This window comes from Eleutherodactylus coqui, chromosome 3 (assembly GCF_035609145.1).
Source record: "Eleutherodactylus coqui strain aEleCoq1 chromosome 3, aEleCoq1.hap1, whole genome shotgun sequence".
Taxonomy (NCBI): domain Eukaryota; kingdom Metazoa; phylum Chordata; class Amphibia; order Anura; family Eleutherodactylidae; genus Eleutherodactylus; species Eleutherodactylus coqui.
In genome coordinates, this window is record NC_089839.1 from 42,781,093 (window position 1) to 42,800,012 (window position 18,920).

Below are 18,920 nucleotides of genomic sequence, written 5' to 3' on the forward strand. Positions count from 1 at the left end.
TTGGCTGGCTGGGGCCTAAAGCCCTGCGGGCTGTGAACGTGATAGCCGAGAACCTGGAGCGAACCTGGAGCATACAATCGCCGATATCCAATCGATAACTGTGATCGCATTAAAGCAAATATAAAGTTTAAAAAAAGTTAAAAGTTTCAGCTTCCCTCCCAGATCAGATCCATGAGGGGAGCTCAAAGCACTCGCCCCAATCCTCCGATGTCTCGGGGCGTTGAAGTCTTCCAGGACCTGACACCAGCGTCTAGCCCACCAGACATCATACGTCACGTGCCCAAGGCCAGGAGCAGGGAGCTGGCACTAGGAACGTGTGCATGTGTGTGTACGATACGTGTGGGGAGGTGAAATAACGTACTAAGGACACCGGCAATGTCCCCCGCCAGGCTCTTTATCCGGGGACCTTCACCGGCTTTGGCGCATGCGTCCGCTGCCAAAATGGCGGATAGAATCAAAGAATCTAGGGAGGGCCTGAGAAACTAAAAATCTCCTTGCTCCTGGCTACTAAAAGGTAGCCAAGAGCCTGGAGCAGTAACCAAGCGCCGTGGTGAGTGGTCTCCGGTCACATGATCGAGGTTATCCAATGGATAAAAGACAGCTGACATTTAATGCTCCCTTCAGTTTGGGCCCTGTTGTGCATATGGATATAATATTAGGGTTACAATGCGTATGTCTCTGAACACGGGACAAACAGGGGGATCTATTTTGGAGTTAAAGTCTTCATTCATATGTGCGCTGTACAAAAAAAAAAAAAAAAAAACTCTTTTGATATGAAACAATTGTCAAAAAAAAATGAAAATCATAATTTTCTCTGCTTTGCTTAGATTCATTTAAAAACTGTGGGGTTGAAATACGCAGTAGACCCCTAGATGAATGCGTTAAGGGGTCAAGTTATCAAAATGGGGTCATTTGTGGGGGTTCTCTGTGGTTTTCACCGCTCAAGGGTTCTACAAGTGGGCTATGGGGCTTAAACTGCCTTCAAGCAAAATTTCTGTTCTGGAAGCCAGCTGCTCCTTTCTGTTTGGGCCCCGTTGTGCATACAGACATAATATTAGGCCACAAACAGGGGTATCCATTTCGGTGTGCAAATCCTCATTTTCATGTGCACTATAGAAAAAAAACAAAAACAAAAAAAAAACACGGTCTTTACAATGATATATTTGCAAAAATATGACATTATTTTTCTTCTCCTCTAAATAAATTCTAATCCGTCTATTTGTACCACCTAAATGAAGTACAACATGTGGCGAAAAACTAATGTCAGAATCACTTGGATATGCAAAACCTTTACGGAGTTACTCTGTTAGATTTCTACACGTCAGATTTCCAAAATTTGTTTTGCCCATTAAGGCGCAAACTGGCTTGGTCACTAAGGGGTTAACATCTATTAGGAGTGGGGGGAGGGTTCTAAAAACGGGAACCAAGAAATGCCAAGTGGGAGGTTTTGAGAGAAATTAAAAAGAAAACAAAAACGGAATAAAACACAACTCGTAAATGTTATAAAACAAAAGTTTATTTTGCAATACTTTTATCAGAATGAATTGCATATCTTTGGTAAAAATAAACTTTATAAACATTTCCATTAACAGAGGTTAGCATACAAAAACTAAACTTCTGTAAACTATTTTAGGCTGAGGGAAATTAATCTGGGTGGGGGGAGGGGAGGGCAAAAAGAAAAAAAAAAATGAAGGGAGGGGGTCCATTGGTTTCCTACTGGCAGTTTAATCTATACAAACCTATACACTTTTTCCAACTAACCAAAAATAAGTGTAAGATTAATTTAAACAAATATTTCACATTGATCAACGTATTTGATACATTTCTTTAAATAAATAATAGATACAATGACTTGGCAATCACAAAATGTAAATTGTGTTTTCTCATCGATCACTAAAGGATGGCAACATAATACTCGTAATGTAAGCACTTTATTCCATCAAAATAAGGTCATAAAACAAAATAATGGCACTGGCAGTTATTAAAGAAAGGATTTTTGGCTTTGTCACATAAGTGACCCCCGTGAATCAAAACAGTCCGAGCGGAAAAATGGACACTTTTAAAATCGATACTATCACAATAGCCAAGCTTTACTTTTCCAGTTCAGTTTGATCTCTTTTACACGGCACGGTTATCGTACAATTACCCGTCCTATCGAGTGATTGGCATGATAATTGCTAGGTGTAAACGTGTGCTGCGATTGAACGATCAGTGATAAATCATTAGACTATCGCCGATTGGATCTTTTATGCAGACCGAAAAAGTAATTGTTTTTTGAAGACGCCGTTCACACGAACAGATTTGTAGCAATTTGCAAAATAGGAAGCAGTTGCAGAAGGTTGAGTAGAGGCGCGGTGAGAACCATCAAAACTACCCAAATATTGTTCAATGAGGATGCCTGCCAAGCAAACAATATACAATCACGGTCACAGTCATCGTTGGTTGCGTGCTCGTTCTAATGCATCTTGCCGTGTAAAAGGCCCCTAAATCAAAATCAACTCTGATTGAACGCTAAGGACGTGCCCATTTTTCCCTCTTCGAGATCGTTCGGATACAGGAGGCCCGTTATGTGCATCAGCCAATTCTATTCCTTTACAATATGGTTACGTTACGTTGCAATTATCGTGCAACTCGAGCAAATATGCAACTTGTAAAAGTCCCTGCAGATCCAATTCCTTCCTAAAAAAAAAAAGTTTTATCACAAAATGAAGATATAACTAACAAGATAAAGAAGTAACCAAAATATGAGTGCGGAACAATCCCCTCACACATGATCAATATTATCACCATAGATACACTATATACAGGAGCATGAAGTCATTTGTACAGATATGCCGAATGCAGAAAGGGTTTATTCCTCCGACTCGGTTACTTTCTAACAGCTGTGATGTTAACGAGACGATAAGAATCAGCTGCCTTCTACGCCGTGTAGTGATGATAATTGGAAGATTATCTAATTGATCAAATCAAGATATTCCGGTACTTCTAAGCTGGTCTTAGAGCAGTCCAAACAGTAGTAAGCAATAATCATAAGTCGATGGGGCTAAAGTGATTGGTTTCAAGCTACAGACGTTTGTTACATCAATGGCTTCCAGTTTCAACATTTTTAGGTCATTAGTGGTCGTTATGGTCCTCACAGACTCTACTGTTGTCCCCCGAACGACACCCAAGCACAATTCTGATGGCTACTGACCATTGGAAATTGATATTTATCAGACTGCCTGTTCTTGAGCTTGACTCCACATCATTGCCCAGCAATATTTGCAGGAATGCGAAGGAGTCTCCTCAAGGATAACGGTTCTAATCCCGTCAAATATTTGAGGGTGTATGTACTTTCACCAAACAGAAGGCAAGGGGGAAAGGAGAGGCCATCAGACAACTGAAAATGGCCGAATTAGAACAGAGATTTTAGAACTAATATCAGGAGCCCATAACACAAAAAGATGAGGCATGCCAAAAATATAACAAAACCCATGTGAGAGTGAAGGGTGCTGGAGAGGAACTAAGGCATCGGCATGACTTGGTGGTGGAGATTGCCTAAAATAGAGAGAAGCCAATGGTACAAGTTAAAAATAGGAATCAGCAGGCAACACGTTTTGAGGTACGCAGACCTCTTCATCAGCCAGCTAGATTACATATGACAATACATCATTTTCTCATAGCCCGATGTGTAAACCAGTCATGGCCTTGGAAGGCCAGCGGTGAAGCATAAGCAGCAGAGGGCAGTAAATCTCCATGAGAAAAGGTGATTACTGCCCTTAAGAAAATGATGTACTTTCATAACTAATCCAGCTGTCTGATGAAGAGGTCCATGTACCTCGAAACAGGTTACCTGCTGGTTCTTAATAAATTGTATTTTACATCATCGACTTCACTCTTTCAAGCAATCCCCTGCCAATAGGTTGTGCCAGTGCCTTAATTCTCCATCACCCTACATTCTACCACTACGCCAACTTGACCTATGGTTGACCAGAGTACTAGGCCGAAAGACCGTGCAAGTTAGGTGCTTTCTTCATATAGCTGGGAACATTGCACAATTGTGGTTTATCACATTTGTTGCCCTAGTGGTTCTCTGCCCAGCTTCTTTGCTTGCTTACATTCATAACACCCATCTGAGGGAAAAGGAATGGAAAATAAAAAACCTTTTGATTTGATGAAAGTCAAGATTTTAAGGCTGGTTTCACGTCTGCATCGGAATCTCCAGCCGGAGGTTCCTCCGCAAATTGGCTGAAAGTACCAGAAGTTAAAGCGTGCATGCAGCGCTTTTGCTTCCGTCCAAAAGCCAGGCAGCTGAGCGGAAAGTGGGCGGACCTCATTATAGCCAATGGGGTTAGCCCGGCACTGTTCGGTTCCGTCCAGATATGGAACCGTTCAGCCACAGGTTTTCCCCTTTCCTGAATGGAGCAGATGTGCAGATGTGAAACCACCCTAAGGCAGAGTCCAGATGTGGAGGATAATTTACAACGTAGATTTGCTGAGAATCTGCAGGAAATCCACAGCGTGTTAAAAGTGGATTCTGTTGTGTTTAACCCTTTGCAGAAATCTGTTATGAATATCCTTTGTATGTCCATAACACAATGACATGCTGCAGGTTTGAGAGAAGCTCCAGACCAGAGTTCTCAGGAAGTTCCAGCGGTCAGACCCCCAGCGATCGTCAAGTTATCCCCTATCCTGTCTACATGTAGAACTCAAAACAGTGTGGCGAGCGCCCACTAGTGGTGACCCTTCTGCTGTTTTAATAACTGTCAGGGTTTTTTTTGCAAATCTGCTGTTTAAAAGGGGAAAAACAAACAACTATTTACAATAATGGGCAGTGAAAAAAAAGAGGCGTACAGACTAAATGCAAAGAACGTATTCTTCACTTAATATTTACATGTATACATGTGTTTTTTTAAGGAAGCACCCAAAACAGAACATTTATAAATTGCAGCCACTAATATGATGATTATCAGGGTGATGAATGTACAATGTTATTCTATATGCTGCTTAAGCTAGAACACAGTCTATAGTAAAAGTATCACGTTAAACACCAACATGGCACCGTGCATGCAGACGACAATTCCACCTTAAAAACAGGACAAATGCATTGAGCGGTGAACTCCTCGTAGCTAAACGAGAACGGGGAAAAAAACCAAAAAGCTAAATAATATGTGAAGGAGACGTTCGGAAGCATCTTGTACTTCGTATTTTAGAGGGCCACCAACAACTAAATGAATCGGGTATGGTCACCTGGCTGTATAAAATATGGTAGGGTCAACCCTCTTTCATAAGTGACCGAGGGGGGTGGAATTATTTCAACAATTTCCCAATTGGCACAATTTCGAAAGTGGAAGACTGTCTAGTGGTTACGATTCCTGGGCATCTGTAAGGGGTCTCGCCCTGGTGATGGGCGTCCATTAAAATCCACCAAACTGGGGCAGATTTACCATTGAAAATTCAGTTTTCTGTGGCGAAAAACTGTCTTCCATGGTTTACGCCATATTTATTGTGTGTTTTTAGACACTTTTTACGACGTGTCCGATAAAGGGGAGTGGCCTAATGATATACCACCGATTGGTTGGCTTAGATAGTGTAACATTACACTACACGGTCTAAAGATACGCCAGAGTTACTGTCATAGATGTGGCGCGTTTAAAGATGGTCAAGTCTGAAGGCCCTTTCATACTCGTTGGATCGCGGGAATCTGAAAGATTATGGTTCGGTGTAAATGCTTGCAGTCACTGAAGAACGAATGTTAACCCTTTCCAATCCACCGTCTGACATCTGAAGACATTCTGATTGAAGCCTGTACAGCTCCGATGTCGGAAGACGTCCATCAGTGTATTCTTACTGTATATTACTGGCCGCTCTGTTGTCGGGGGCCTCTCCAGCATGTCCCATACCGCAGTACTGGCTCTAGCCAGAAGATGGCGCCATTGTATAATGGCAGAAAGAGAAAGACCCCTAGGAAACCTTGAATCCAAAATTGGATTGCAAAAGGTTAATTCATTCGCCTTTTGGTTTACAAAAACGGAGCGACAATTGGGAAGCGAACACAGCCAATCATTCATCTATGAACAACTGCCTGCTGACTGTGAATGGAGGTGGCGGCCGGCAGAGATCTCCGGCACGCTCCGTCTCCATTCACTGAGCAATCATTGCTCATGTATAAAACCACAAGAGTGATTAACGCTGAACAACTATGGGGCGCAATTGTCCTGTATAAAAGAACCTTAAGCTTGTACTGGATTAGTATTGGGGCTCATTCACATCTGCGCTTTTACTTGGCCCTTTAGCTGTTCCGCCAGAGCGGAGCAGCTGAACAGAAAACAACGGTTCCTTTTCTTTAAAGATCCTATTGATTTCCATGGGAATGGCAGTGCTTGAGTTCAGTTTGACTCCTATCGCCTCCACGACACAAAAAAAAAAAAAAAAAAGGTCACTTAATATTTTTTACAGCATTACAGTCAATGGGTGACGGAACCGAACAGAAAATGTTTCGTTGGGTTCCTGTTTTTGATGACCATTTAACAGATCTGTTTTTAAACGAGAATGCGCATAAATATAGAAAAACAAAAAGACTATTAAACTAATTTGTTAACCGCGCATGTAAAACGGTCGCAAAAGGAAACAAATTGATCAAAACTGTCCGTTTTTTTTTTTTTATGGATCCAACCACCAACTATGGCTTCCGTTTTGCTTCCGTTCAAAAACCTAAAACAAAAACCGCTGCTGTGAATGAGCCCTTGTGTGTATACACAATCTGGTGGGATGCAGAGTCAGGTATTGCTCCTATGGATAGCGAGACGGTACAATCGCATGTAGCATGTAGAATTTGCAAGTTTCAGTTGACCCATTCCTTCAACTTCTGAGACGAAAGCATTTATTTTTGGTGCTTTCTCAAAGTGAACCTGCACCGTGGCTCTCATACGTAATGGTGAGAACTAGTAACAAAATACTACGATCGTGAAAAACAACGTGTACCCATATATACAGAACTTACAAAAATAAAGCCACTACAAATGATCCTTACAAAACTGTGTACATAAACTTATACCAAAGCCTTGAACTCTACACAAATGTGTTAGTTTATGGTTAATGCTGCAAAGCAATAGTTCACCAGTGCCTATATGGCACACACTACTATACGATGTGTATCTTAAGATTCATGCAAGGTGATGGATCTCTGCTACATATACAATGACTGGTATCACAAGGCGGCAGGATTAAAGCCTATCTTCACTTCTCACTTCCAAACATATTGCAGATATTCTGCCCCTGTACCTTTTTCTCCCTTCTCCTTTTCTTCTTGAACTTGCACCATTTTTCCATCATTATCTTATCCTTTAAGCTGTAATGCATTGCCCTAGCAGAGCAAACTCCCCCCTAGCAGAGCAAACTCCCCCCTAGCAGAGCAAACTCCCCCCCTAGCAGAGCAAACTCCCCCCCTAGCAGAGCAAACTCCCCCCCTAGCAGAGCAAACTCCCCCCCTAGCAGAGCAAACTCCCCCCCTAGCAGAGCAAACTCCCCCCCTAGCAGAGCAAACTTCCTGTGACCACTTCTGTGAAACGTAGCAGCTTGTAATGAACTGGCGGTAACCCAGACAGGAAGATTATCCTGACGAAGAGCTGCCTGTGGAAAACAGTAACAAGAAGAAAAATGGAGAGGTGCTAATAACCTTATGTTATGCTGTTTCGGCAGTGGAGTTAGGCTTTAAGGAGCTTTCGTAAAGCGAATGCATGGGATGAACACATACGTGCACATAGACCAGCATGGCTAGAATGGGTATACAGGAGGATGGTTATTGGTAGTATAACTTTAAAAGGGACCATTTTATTACAGCAGAGAACATTCTCATCGGGTCAAGAACGTTAAAGACGTCTTGTCTTCAACCCCCCCACAAGGAAGAGAAAGCTTTTGCTTTACAAATAATTTCTCTTGTGTGCATTATGCATTTTTTTTTAACCAGCTCTACGTATAAATAGTTGGCAAAAAGTATCACTAATACTGAAATATTTTATCACTTCGTTGCACAGAGGCCAATATAAAAAGCATATACAGCAGTCAGTGTTGCGCCAGCAGCCTTTCGGTCAAGTTTATGTTGCAATTCGAGGAATTTTCTGCATTCACAAATTGGGGGGGGGGGGGGGGGAGAAAAAAAAAAAATGTTATAGCTTATTTTTCTTCCAGGGAGTTTGCATGTCATGCGTTTCTGGTAAATCAATCATCTAAGGCAGTAATCTTAGGGAAAAGGAAGAAAAAAAATTGGGGAGAAAAAAAGAAAAAGGAAAAAAAAAAAAGTCAAACTTGCAAAAATTTAAAACGAGCCAAAACAAAAAAAAAAAAAAAAAAAGAAAAGCCGCACGTCTTTTATGGCTTTGATCTCCTAAAGAAGAAATAAAAGCTGAAGAATATTGCCACACTTTGAGTGGATGAAGGCAGGACAAAAGAAAAGAAGGAAACCCAAAAAGATATAATCGGGTAAAGCAAAAGAAAAATGAGACTGGCAGACACTATTTTCTATGCTTTTGTGATTGGGCTTTTGCAGTTTTTAAAAGTGAATCAAGACAAGTGCGAATCCCAGCCAGATGGAGCAGAGAGCCGGCCGCCTCTTTCAGCTCGTCGTCGATATCTTGGCAAGCTTCTTTTCGGAGCTTCTTGCCGTGCAAATCTTTGCCCGAGGAATTGACGCAGGGTTGGGAAGCATAGCCACTATCGCCAAGCGCATCCTCTTCATAGTCAATATCAGTCTCGTCCTCGCTGTGAAACCCTTCGCTACCGTCGCTTCCCGCCCGACTGTTCTTTGGGATGAATTCGTAGACCTCATCCACCGACGACAAGGAAGACACGCTGGATCGGGATTCACATCGCTGAGAGTCGGTGCCGCTCGCACTGTAGTTGTGATCCTCCTTGGGATCGATGTTGATGACTGTGGAATCGTTTGCTTGCAGAGTTAGAGAGGTGCAATGCTTGAACGCGCTGGTATAATTGCGTTTCTTAGGTACCACCACCTTGAGAGGCTGAGGCTTCTGGTCTAAAATAAAATCAAAAATGTTAAAAAAGGTCAATATATGGGAAATACACGTTACTGAAATTAAAGGGAACCCATCAGGTCCTCTGCGCACCATAAAGTTACTAAGGAGTGGGGACGTCAAGTTCAGGGGTGCTTTTTCATACTTGCATGCCTCCCCGTTCCCTTGCCATCTGCCTAGTAATCAGACGCTTAGTCCGTGCATTAGACTCATCTGTTAATTCTGTGCATGTACGAGGACGTTCCTCATCATTGGCGCTGGAGTGGCCCGTATTAAATTTGGCAACCCAGTTCTTAACTGTAGAATATGAAGGGCATTGATCCCCCAATGTCTGCGACAATTCACCATGAATATCCTTCGCGGACTTTCCTTGCAGAAACAAGAATTTTATCACTCCTCTGCTCTCATTTGCTGTGAATATCGCCTTAGACTCCGCCATTTTGTTTTCCCGCGTGCCTAGATCACTGTTGCCATAAGCTACAAACACAAAATTTTGGAAAAAAAAAACAAAACAAAAAAAAACACATAAGGCTTTCATGTGATGTAACATTCGTTACCATAGAAACAAAAAAAAGAACACAAAGCCAAAGACTTATTAGCAACCCTTCGTATACCCAATGTTTTCTATGTATGCACCCGCACGGAAAGAAGAAGAGGAGTCCAATGCACATACCGGCACAGCTTCAAGGGCAAACAATGAGGGAATGGGTTGGCACACAACTCAACAGCCCATCCCAAGAGTCCAAACAAAAACTTACTTTAAAAGGCGATCATAGGACCCAGCACATTCCCTTTAAACAGTAACTGCACTTTATTTCTTTCAAACTTTCAAAGTTTTGATCAGTTGGGGGTCTAACTGCTGAAGCCCCCACTGATCACTAGAACGAGGGAACTGAAATGCTCACCCAAGTGCTCTACCCCTTCGGCTGTCTGTTGGTTTCTCTGAAGATGGATGCATAGATGTCTATAGATCTCGACGAGTCAGTCTTCAGCTGCCGAGAGCAGCTGGCAAACGAAGAAGATAGCCGAAGGGGCACAGTGCTTCGGTGAGCGTAGCAGGCCTCTCCTTTCAGCGATCAGCAGGAGGTCTCAACAGTGGGACCCCCACTAAACAAAACTTTTGATAGGTCGTTCAGACATCTCAAAAGTTTGAACAAAAGCGCAGTTACTCTAACCATTTCAAAGACCGTATAAAACAAGTCACTCCACCTATGTGTGCCCAACATTCCCTTACAGTAACATTTACAACGAACCATATATTAAAGGGTTGTCAGATATCGCCCTTAGACAAGAGGGGCACGATTTCGGGAAATAAAAAATTGCCAAAAGCTGCACTAGAATCCTGCTAATAGGGTTTGTCTCAAAGAGCATATGGAAAGGGCCAACCACCACCGGAGAGCATCTCCTGCTCGGCAGACCCAGTCCTTCCACGGATTACAGCTACAGCTTGGATGAGGAGCAACAACTGAACATCCGGGCTTCCTAAAACTGGACATATGGCAAAAAAAAACAGGAGGGGCAGAACTGCAAGGGGGCGAGGAAAACCCAAAGATACTCAGATTATTTTAATAATGTTGCAAGACAAGACATTAAGGGGATCGTCCTACAATGGACATTGATCACCTATCCACAGGAGTTGGGGTGGGGCAAAGTTTCTCCCTTGGCTGTATTTACATGGGCCATATGCATATGAGTTCTGTGCAATTGCAAGAGTGATCACACGGAACACGCACCTGTTAATTTCAATGGGTTCATTTACATGAGTGATTTTTCGTTTGCACCAATACTGCGCAATTGATTTAAATTAAAAAAAAGCGCAGTATAACTTTTTTGGGGCATACTGCTTGGAGAATAATCTATTCTTAAAAAAAAGAAAAGCCACATTGCACTTACTGCAATGCGAATTGCACATTTTGAACGCGGAAACGCATTTAGAAGTCTTGGGGGTCAAAAAAAACCCAAAAAACACAGGCTAAACAATTCCGATATACATCAGATTATTCCGGACCTATATATATATCGCACTTGTCCATGTAACTAGAGGAGGAGCATCTACTAAGCAGAAGCTCTACCCTTCCTGACCCACATCCCTGATTGACTATGAATTATATTCCCAGTCATGTTACAAGGCCTGTTATGGGGCTCAAAAGCTGATAAACATGGGGAGTCCGGGGAGCTGCGGTTCAGACTCACCGGGTGCCCCGTTCCAGAGCAGAGTCTCTGAAAAGTTGATGCGCACCAGCAGCTTGGTTTCTTCTGCGTGCGCACTTCCCAAAGGAGATGAATGGGAAATCTACGTGCAGTCAAGATGCTGTGGCGCACCAACTTTGCACTGAACAGGGCACCCAGTGAGTACGAACCGCAGTCCCCTCACTCACGTAGTTTACAGGACTCAAAAGGTGATGATAATGTCTCTCTAAGTGTTAATCTAGAGGGTGCAAACAGCACCCACCAGGTCCTCCCTCAGGGAATGCAATGGATGCTCTTCTTTAGAGAGTCTTGTGAGTGACAAGGGGGCGGAGCTCCCTTAGACCGGTCGTTTTGTGCGGTCCACAGTAGTTCAGTGAATGGCTAAATGCGTATCAGAAAATAGTAATTTTTCAGCAATAAAATCGGTGCTGCCAGCCCAGAGGAGCGCCACAACTAGATGCGGGCGAGATGTTCAATATGGAAATGAGTGAAGAAGAAAAAAACCCAGGGTACGGGGAAACCTTCTAGGTGTAAAATGGAGCACAAATGGTTACACCTGTAGCACAAAGGCTTAGTTATGCCCTTCGCAGAAAATCTGCTTCTCCAAGTAGGCACATCTAAGTCTTTGTATCGCAGCCATAGTTGTGCACCATCCGACACCTCTGAGGAAGAGGCACGGGTCTAGAAAGGCAGAGTATTAAAAAAAAAAATTAATAATTTGGCACCATGTCCTATTTTTGGACAATAGCACATGGGGCCCTGTACCTCGGCCAGCACATGGACAACATATCCGTATCCTGTCCAATTAGAGTTGTGCCCGAGAACCTCATGTGCAACTTTTTTCAATCCGTGTGCAAGTAGCCTTAAAAGGTACTTTTGCACGTCTGTCCCAACAATTATAGCTCCTGTGCGATCACACAATAATCGCTCACTGAATGAAGGCGGAGAATGCTGGAGATCTCTTCCGCCCGCCTCGATTCTAAGTAAACAGGCAGTTGTTCATAGATCAACGACTGCCTGTTTACATGGGCCGACTGGTGCTTAGTTTTTAGGGGAGCTGAAAACCAAGCAACTTTGACAAGTAAGCAGTTGTTGGTCACTTGCCCTACTATTTCCTGTACTTAACATGGGACGGCAGTTGACCGTAATTGCTCTTTTAAACGATCACTGAGGAGACCGTCGGACCATGTAAAAAAGTACCCTTAGAAGGTAGCACCGCGCCCCCGTGTCTTTTTCCCCACTCATTTCCATTGTGACAAGGTCCTTATAAATAGTACGGATACAAAAATAACATGACACTTGAATTGAACAACCAAAGGTTATTCTTACAGTCCAAAGCTTCCTGCTTGATAGAGCTGTTTAAGAGCATCATTGCAGCGGCGGCGTCAATGTCAGAATCTGCAAACACAAAGAAAAGCTCTAAGTCAAGAAGTCCATTCCTCGACAATCGGATTAAAGAAGCACTTGGGGGTTTCACTTATTCGAGAAATTCATCACGGTCGGTTGCCAAATTCCTGGACAGTCTATGAAAATAGGGTGCAGTTTTCCCCCAGAGTTTGCAGGTTGGGTGTGTGTGTTGGGTGGGGGGTGGGGGGTGGAGGAATTGATGAGTCTGCAATTTATTTTATTCATTCATTTTTCGGTTGGAGGTACTTGTGCAGATCATTAGGACTGCAATTATCATTTTATAGCATATAATAAATCCATATCAGTAGCTGACCTATAAACATGTATCACTTATTTTTATCACTTAGTATGGTTTTCTGATGTATCCATAAAAAAAAAAAGTTGGTTATCTGTGACTTTTGGGTAGGTTACCAGAAAACAAAAACAAAAAAAAAAACACAGGTTGGCAACTCTGATCACAGTACCCGTGACTTCTACTATAAAGAATCCAGATTTGCAGCTCAACCCCGCCCCCTTCGCTGTGTATTCTGCACTTTTCTTCCAGCCTCTTCACATGACCAGTACTCTGACTCTGCTGTGTCCTGCAGTTAATGGGGCTGCTTAAGGTCAACTGCCATAAAGAAAAAAACGCCTTTCTTGCAAACAGTAACCAATCACAAAACAGCTTCCATTTCGTACTCTACTCTTCAGAATGAATGCAGAGCTGCGATTGGTTGCTTTGTGCGGAAAAGGCAGTTTTTCTTTACGGGAGTTGACATTAAGCTGCCCATTAACTGCAGGATGCAAAGCAGAGCCAGAGTGCTGGTCATGTGATCTGGAGGCTGGAAGAAAAGTACACAGCGAGGAGGGGAGGAGTTACAGAACAGGACTTTTCATGCTGACTGGCCAAGAGTGCTCATTATCTGGGGCAGAACTACACCACTTATGCTCACGGGTAACATTTTAAGCGAACCTTCCATGCTAATTGAGCATCTGCAGGATCTTTGTACTAGAAGAGGTTTTCCAGGGAAATACTACTGATGACCTTCTCAGGATAGGTCATCAATAGTTTATCGGCTGGGGTTCCCTGCTCAGGACTCCGGCAGATAAGTTGATTGGGCATCCACCATCAGTGCTGCTACATACAGGGGTATGTAGTGGAAGCTACTGCTCTTACCCATGAACCAGCCAGCACTTCTAAATGCAGGTGCAGCTCTCATTAAAATCAATGGGAGCTGCACCCGCTGTTAAAGAATAAGTCACCAATAGTAATAAAAGCCCTTTAAGATGTTCTACATGGAGCCACATGGTTCCACTCAACTTACCCAAGAGGCTTGCTTTTCCAGTCCTGGGGACGTTTATTGAGTGTAAGAACGCTAAGTTAAAGGGGCTGTCCAAAATCAGACAGATGATGCAAAATTAGTATGTGGAAAGAAAGACCGGTCTCACAGTGCAAACCGTCAAGAACAAGGTGGAGACAAGTGAACTTAGACTCAAACTTCTCTTTTATTTAATAATTAAAACCAGCAGAAAAAACGTAATTTGGTGTGAACCCCTTCATCAGTAATGCTGGGGTTGGTTATGGAGGAGATGGGAGAGTAGGGTAAGTGTAACCGAATATACAATAGCACACGCGTCAATAGGTGAGGAAGCCCATCTCTACTCCGCTCGGGCAGAGAAGCGGACCGCTGAAATTTGTTTTATTGCTGGGTTTAATTATTAAATAACGGAGAAGTTGGATCCAATAACCACTGGTCTCTGACTTGTTCTAGGAGGTTTTCACCGTGAGACCATTCTTTCTGTTCGCATATTAATTCTGCCCGTTTATGCTCATCTAGTGCATCGTTCAACTGGTTGGCAGCACCTCCCCAGACTAATCTGCCTATTCGCCACAGAACCTCCATTCTGGGCAAACGCCTGGGGCTTGGGCCCCTATCGTAGTTTGGGTTTGCTCCATTCGCCCCCGCTCCTCATTTTTTACTATAAATATCTAAAATTGAGGCAAAAGTCAGGGGATATAGTGTGATATAATGAAATAAGAGACGGTAAGTGAAATTACTTACCTGTTGACTCCACTGCTGTCTCTCTGCTGCCCTTTCTTTAAGGAGACCAGCAATATACGGCATCGTCCAAAAGTGGTCACCGCTGTAGTCCCATAGACACTGAGCAGCAGGGAGAAGCAGCGCTGCATTCAACAAGAGCACATTCACACGAGCACAAACACGCTGTGTATGACATGCGCAATTTTTGTGCTGGTAATACGCAGTGAATAGAACCCATTGATTTCAAGTGATCGCACATCGCCTGAAAAAACATGCGGCACGTCCTATCTTAGTGCGTATTATTCAAAGTAGAAGGAATTCAGATTAGGAAGCCAATGATGCACAAGGGTTTTCTTCCCATTAGCGATGTTTACACTGATGCGATGTTGAGAGGAAAAAAAAACAAAAAAAAACGAAAATCGAAGCATGGTCCATCATTCTGCAGTGTGCAATTTTTTATCTCCCATGTTTCCCTATGAAGGCCCCCTTATATCGCATCTAACGAGTGTTGCGATGCGATTTTAGCTTAAGAAGCTCCCGTTGACTTTCGCAATTAAAAACATTTTGCGCTTTTATTGTGGGCGGCAACAATGTGAGATTATTCACGGAAAAAAAAACCCAAAACGCATCACTGACGCTTAAAAAAAAAAAATTCTATAAAATGTACGTGGACATACCTTTCACAGAATGCTCTTGGGTCTGCTTCAGCGCAGATGATAGACAGAGAGGTGATGAGCTGGAAGAGGAAAAACAAAACAAACAAGTCAATGTGGTATAAAGACCGTCCTACACATTATTCGAGGCCGGTGGACTTTAGTCTTTAGGATGTTCAGACGGCAGAAATCACTAACATTTTCCCCATGCATTCTGCCTCCAAAAATAGTGGCAAAATCCATGACACGGTTTTATGCGCAGATCTGCACTCAGATTTTGGGCAAAAACGAGTCACTTCTTAATGCGGAAACGTGATTTTCCGTGTCGGAATTCCACATGTCAATTTTGCCCATACACAGGCCTAAATCCATGGCAGAAACTGCGTTAGAAAGACACAGCTTTTGGCGCTTTTTTTTTATTTTTTATTTTTTTTAAGAGGCAGAAGTCACGCAGTAGGTTTCGATTTAATTTCCCATTCATTTCCACTGGGTTTTTAGGACTCTTAGTTCGCCTCACCTAGCACAACCTTCTGCCCTATTTTCTTTGTCCAAATAAAAAAAAGTATCACACACAAACCCCAGAAGGGAAACGGTCACACCACCTTTGAACCCCATAAACTATTTTATTGGGCTCAAAAGGTAAGGGAACAGGAAATCCAGGGAGCTGCGTTTCATGCTCACCGGGTGTACAGTTGGCGCGCGCACAATCTGACTCTTTCAGCAGGGTCTGCGCATGCGCATCTCTATTCCTCTACATGGGAGAGCGTGTGCAAAAACCCAGCTAAAAAGAGTCCGGCTGTGTGCGCACCAACTTCACGGGGACACCGCTCAGAAACAGGGTCAGTCTATGGGCCTCAAAGGTGATGAAAGGTTCCCTTCAAAGTTATTTTGTCTCAGTTTGCCATCCGTTTCAAAAAACTTAAAACCCAAAAGCAGATCTAAACAAAGCCCTAAATTACCGTAAATTATAGACCGAGCTCAGACATGCAATCATTTAAGGCTGGGGTCACACCAGGGTTGTTGCTTTCTGTTGCTCGGCCCCGTTGTCGTGGATGGAACTGCCGCCCGCTCCCCATGACTACAGTGGGGTCCGCCCAGCTTCACCCATGCAGTCCAATAATCACTTCATCACAACTATTTTCAGTGATAATGGGAGATTCATTCACAAGACGCCTATGGTCGGGGGAAAGGTTTCATACTGTATACTAGTGCTGTGTCTCTCAAGCCTTTAAGAAGCCCAAGAGCTCACAAAGTGCGGCTACTTCAAAGAGAAGAGCAACTTAACCCTTTCCAATCCACTGTCTGACGTCTTCCTACATGCTGATTGAAGCTTGTACAGCTCCAATGTCAGAAGACGTCCGACAGGGTATTCTTACCGTCTAATTCCAGCCACTCCGCGGTCAGAGCCTCTCTGGCGCACACACTGGCTTTAGCCAGCAACTGGCACCGCTGTATAACAGCAAAAGAGAAAGCCTTTTAGAATACCCCGAATCCAAAATTGGATTAGAAAGTGTTAAGTTGTCACTACAGATGAGGAGGAGGAAGAAGTAAACCGGATTTACCTAGAAGATTAAAAAGTTGAACTTTTCAGCTTCAATAAAACACGGCTTTAAAAAGGTGCCGAACCGAAGACCGGGAAATGGAAGTATTTCACTTCTGACTAAGAGCCGGGTTAGCTTACCTTGTAGGTGAGGCGGGAGGGCTGTACAACGCCAGTGCGGCAGAAAACGGCTGCTTCTTCATTGCTTGTACAAGATTAGGTTTATATTCCGGATCAACACACCATAGGGAGCCTTTACCATTTACCTAAAAAAAAAAACCAGAATTCGTGTTCAATATAAAATGTCAAATAGGAGTCTAAGAACTTTATCTATATTACACTCCAAGCTAGAGGCGGTACAATAAGGTACTAGAGCCTCCATGCCCGCCTGTATCACATCTTGTATCTAAGCTAGAGGAGGCCCAACAGGGTACTAGAACCTCCATGCCCACCTGTATTACATCTTATATCCAAGCTAGAGGCGGTACAAGATGTGATACGGGCGGGCATGGAGGTTCTAGTATGAAACCACTTTTAGGGCCTCACGGGACAAGAGAGTACAGACCAAGGAAAGATCATTTTATGACCAAGCAGACCCGTAAGCTCAAAATCTGGGTGAGCTTCATTACAGAATGTGAAGCAACTGCACTTTTTATGTTGCGGTTTGATATGCAGTACTGTGCAAAAGTTTTAGACAAGTGCGGAAAAAGTGCTGTAAAGTAAGAAAACTTTTAAAAATAGAAGGGTTAGTTTACTTTTGTTAAAATTACCAAAATGCACGGTGAATGAACAAAAGAAAAATGTATTTGGTGTGACCACCCTTTGCTTTCAAAACAGCATCAGTTCTTCTTGGTACACTTGCACACAGTTTTTGAAGGAACCGGGCATGGAGGTTATTCCAAACATTTTGGAGAACCGATCACAGATCTTCTGTGGATGTAGACATTTTCTAATCCTTCTGTCTCTTTAGACAGACTGTGTCTTTCATCTGATCTACTTGCCCGACAATTGCGTTTACGGTCCTCAACATTGGGCGTTTCTTTGGGCATCTTGGAAACAGCTTGAACTGCACATCTTAAAATCCTAGTTTACTTTGGAGTCTTTGCCTGAGAGAGACCTTGCCGATTTACTATAGGTACCTTGTGCACGGTGGCTCAGTGGTTAGCACTATTACCTTGGGGTCCTAGGTTCAAAGCTGACCATGTATCTAAACAGGATACTAAAGGGGCTAGCATGATAGACCAGAGGCTAATGAAGGCTCCTAGGGCTGCTATGCATCAATGCCTATGAAGCCCTGTCTATACACTGCAATACTGAACTATTTCAGTACATAGTACAAGTGATCAAATGATTGCAAGTTCACGTCTCCTAAATAAAACACGTACAAAACGGCTTATAGTATTTGAGACCGTAAAAAAGTTATAAAAAAATAAAATGGTTTTTCCCATAAAAAGCCAAAGTGGAAAAAAAAAAACAACAAAAAAAAACCAAAAAAAAAAACCCCACACACATTTGGTATAATAGTGTTCATAAAAGTCAGAAATATTAAACCACCACAATATTTGTCCCGCACAGCAACGACAGTTAAAAGAAAAAAGGAATGTACAGAATATCAAAATTAAAATTGCAATTTGTTTTCCTGGCTTCACAAAAAAATGTTGTGAAAAAGTGATGAAAAAGACATATTTCGCCCAAAATGGTAATAATTAGAGATGAGCGAACCTACTCGTTTCGAGTAATTACTCGATTGAGCACCGCGATTTTCGAGTACTTCCGTACTCAGGTGAAAAGATTCGGGGGGGGGGGGGGGGGTGCCGGGGGGAGGCATGGCGGAGCGGGGGGTAGCAGTGGGGAACAGGGGGGTGCCCTCTCTCTCTCCCTCTCCCCCCCACTCCCCGCTGCAACCCCCCACTCACCCACGGCGCCCCCCGAATCTTTTCGCCCGAGTACGGAAGTACTCGAAAATCACGGCGCTCGGGCGAAAAAGGGGCGTGGCCCGAGTAGGTTCGCTCATCTCTAGTACTAATAAAAATGACAGCTCACCACGCAAAAAAAAAAAAAAAAAAAACCCTCACACAGCCCAATTGACAAAGAAATA

General features: G+C 43.1%; 1 protein-coding gene across 2 annotated transcripts in view; it reads right to left on the reverse strand.

Moving 5' to 3' along the window:
- Window positions 1-7,792: 7,792 nt before the first annotated feature.
- Window positions 7,793-18,920, reverse strand: part of FOXN2 (forkhead box N2) — a 43,617-nt gene continuing 32,489 nt past the window's right edge. Inside the window, exons 3-6 of one of the 2 annotated variants that reach the window (XM_066594484.1) lie at window positions 16,964-17,088; window positions 15,307-15,365; window positions 12,531-12,599; window positions 7,793-9,013 (exon numbers count right to left, since the gene is read on the reverse strand). In XM_066594484.1, the coding sequence (XP_066450581.1) occupies window positions 8,493-9,013; window positions 12,531-12,599; window positions 15,307-15,365; window positions 16,964-17,088 (774 nt within the window). In that variant the 3' untranslated portion in view covers window positions 7,793-8,492. The remainder of the gene's footprint in view (window positions 9,014-12,530; window positions 12,600-15,306; window positions 15,366-16,963; window positions 17,089-18,920) is intronic. The other variant, XM_066594485.1, reaches the window with a different exon arrangement.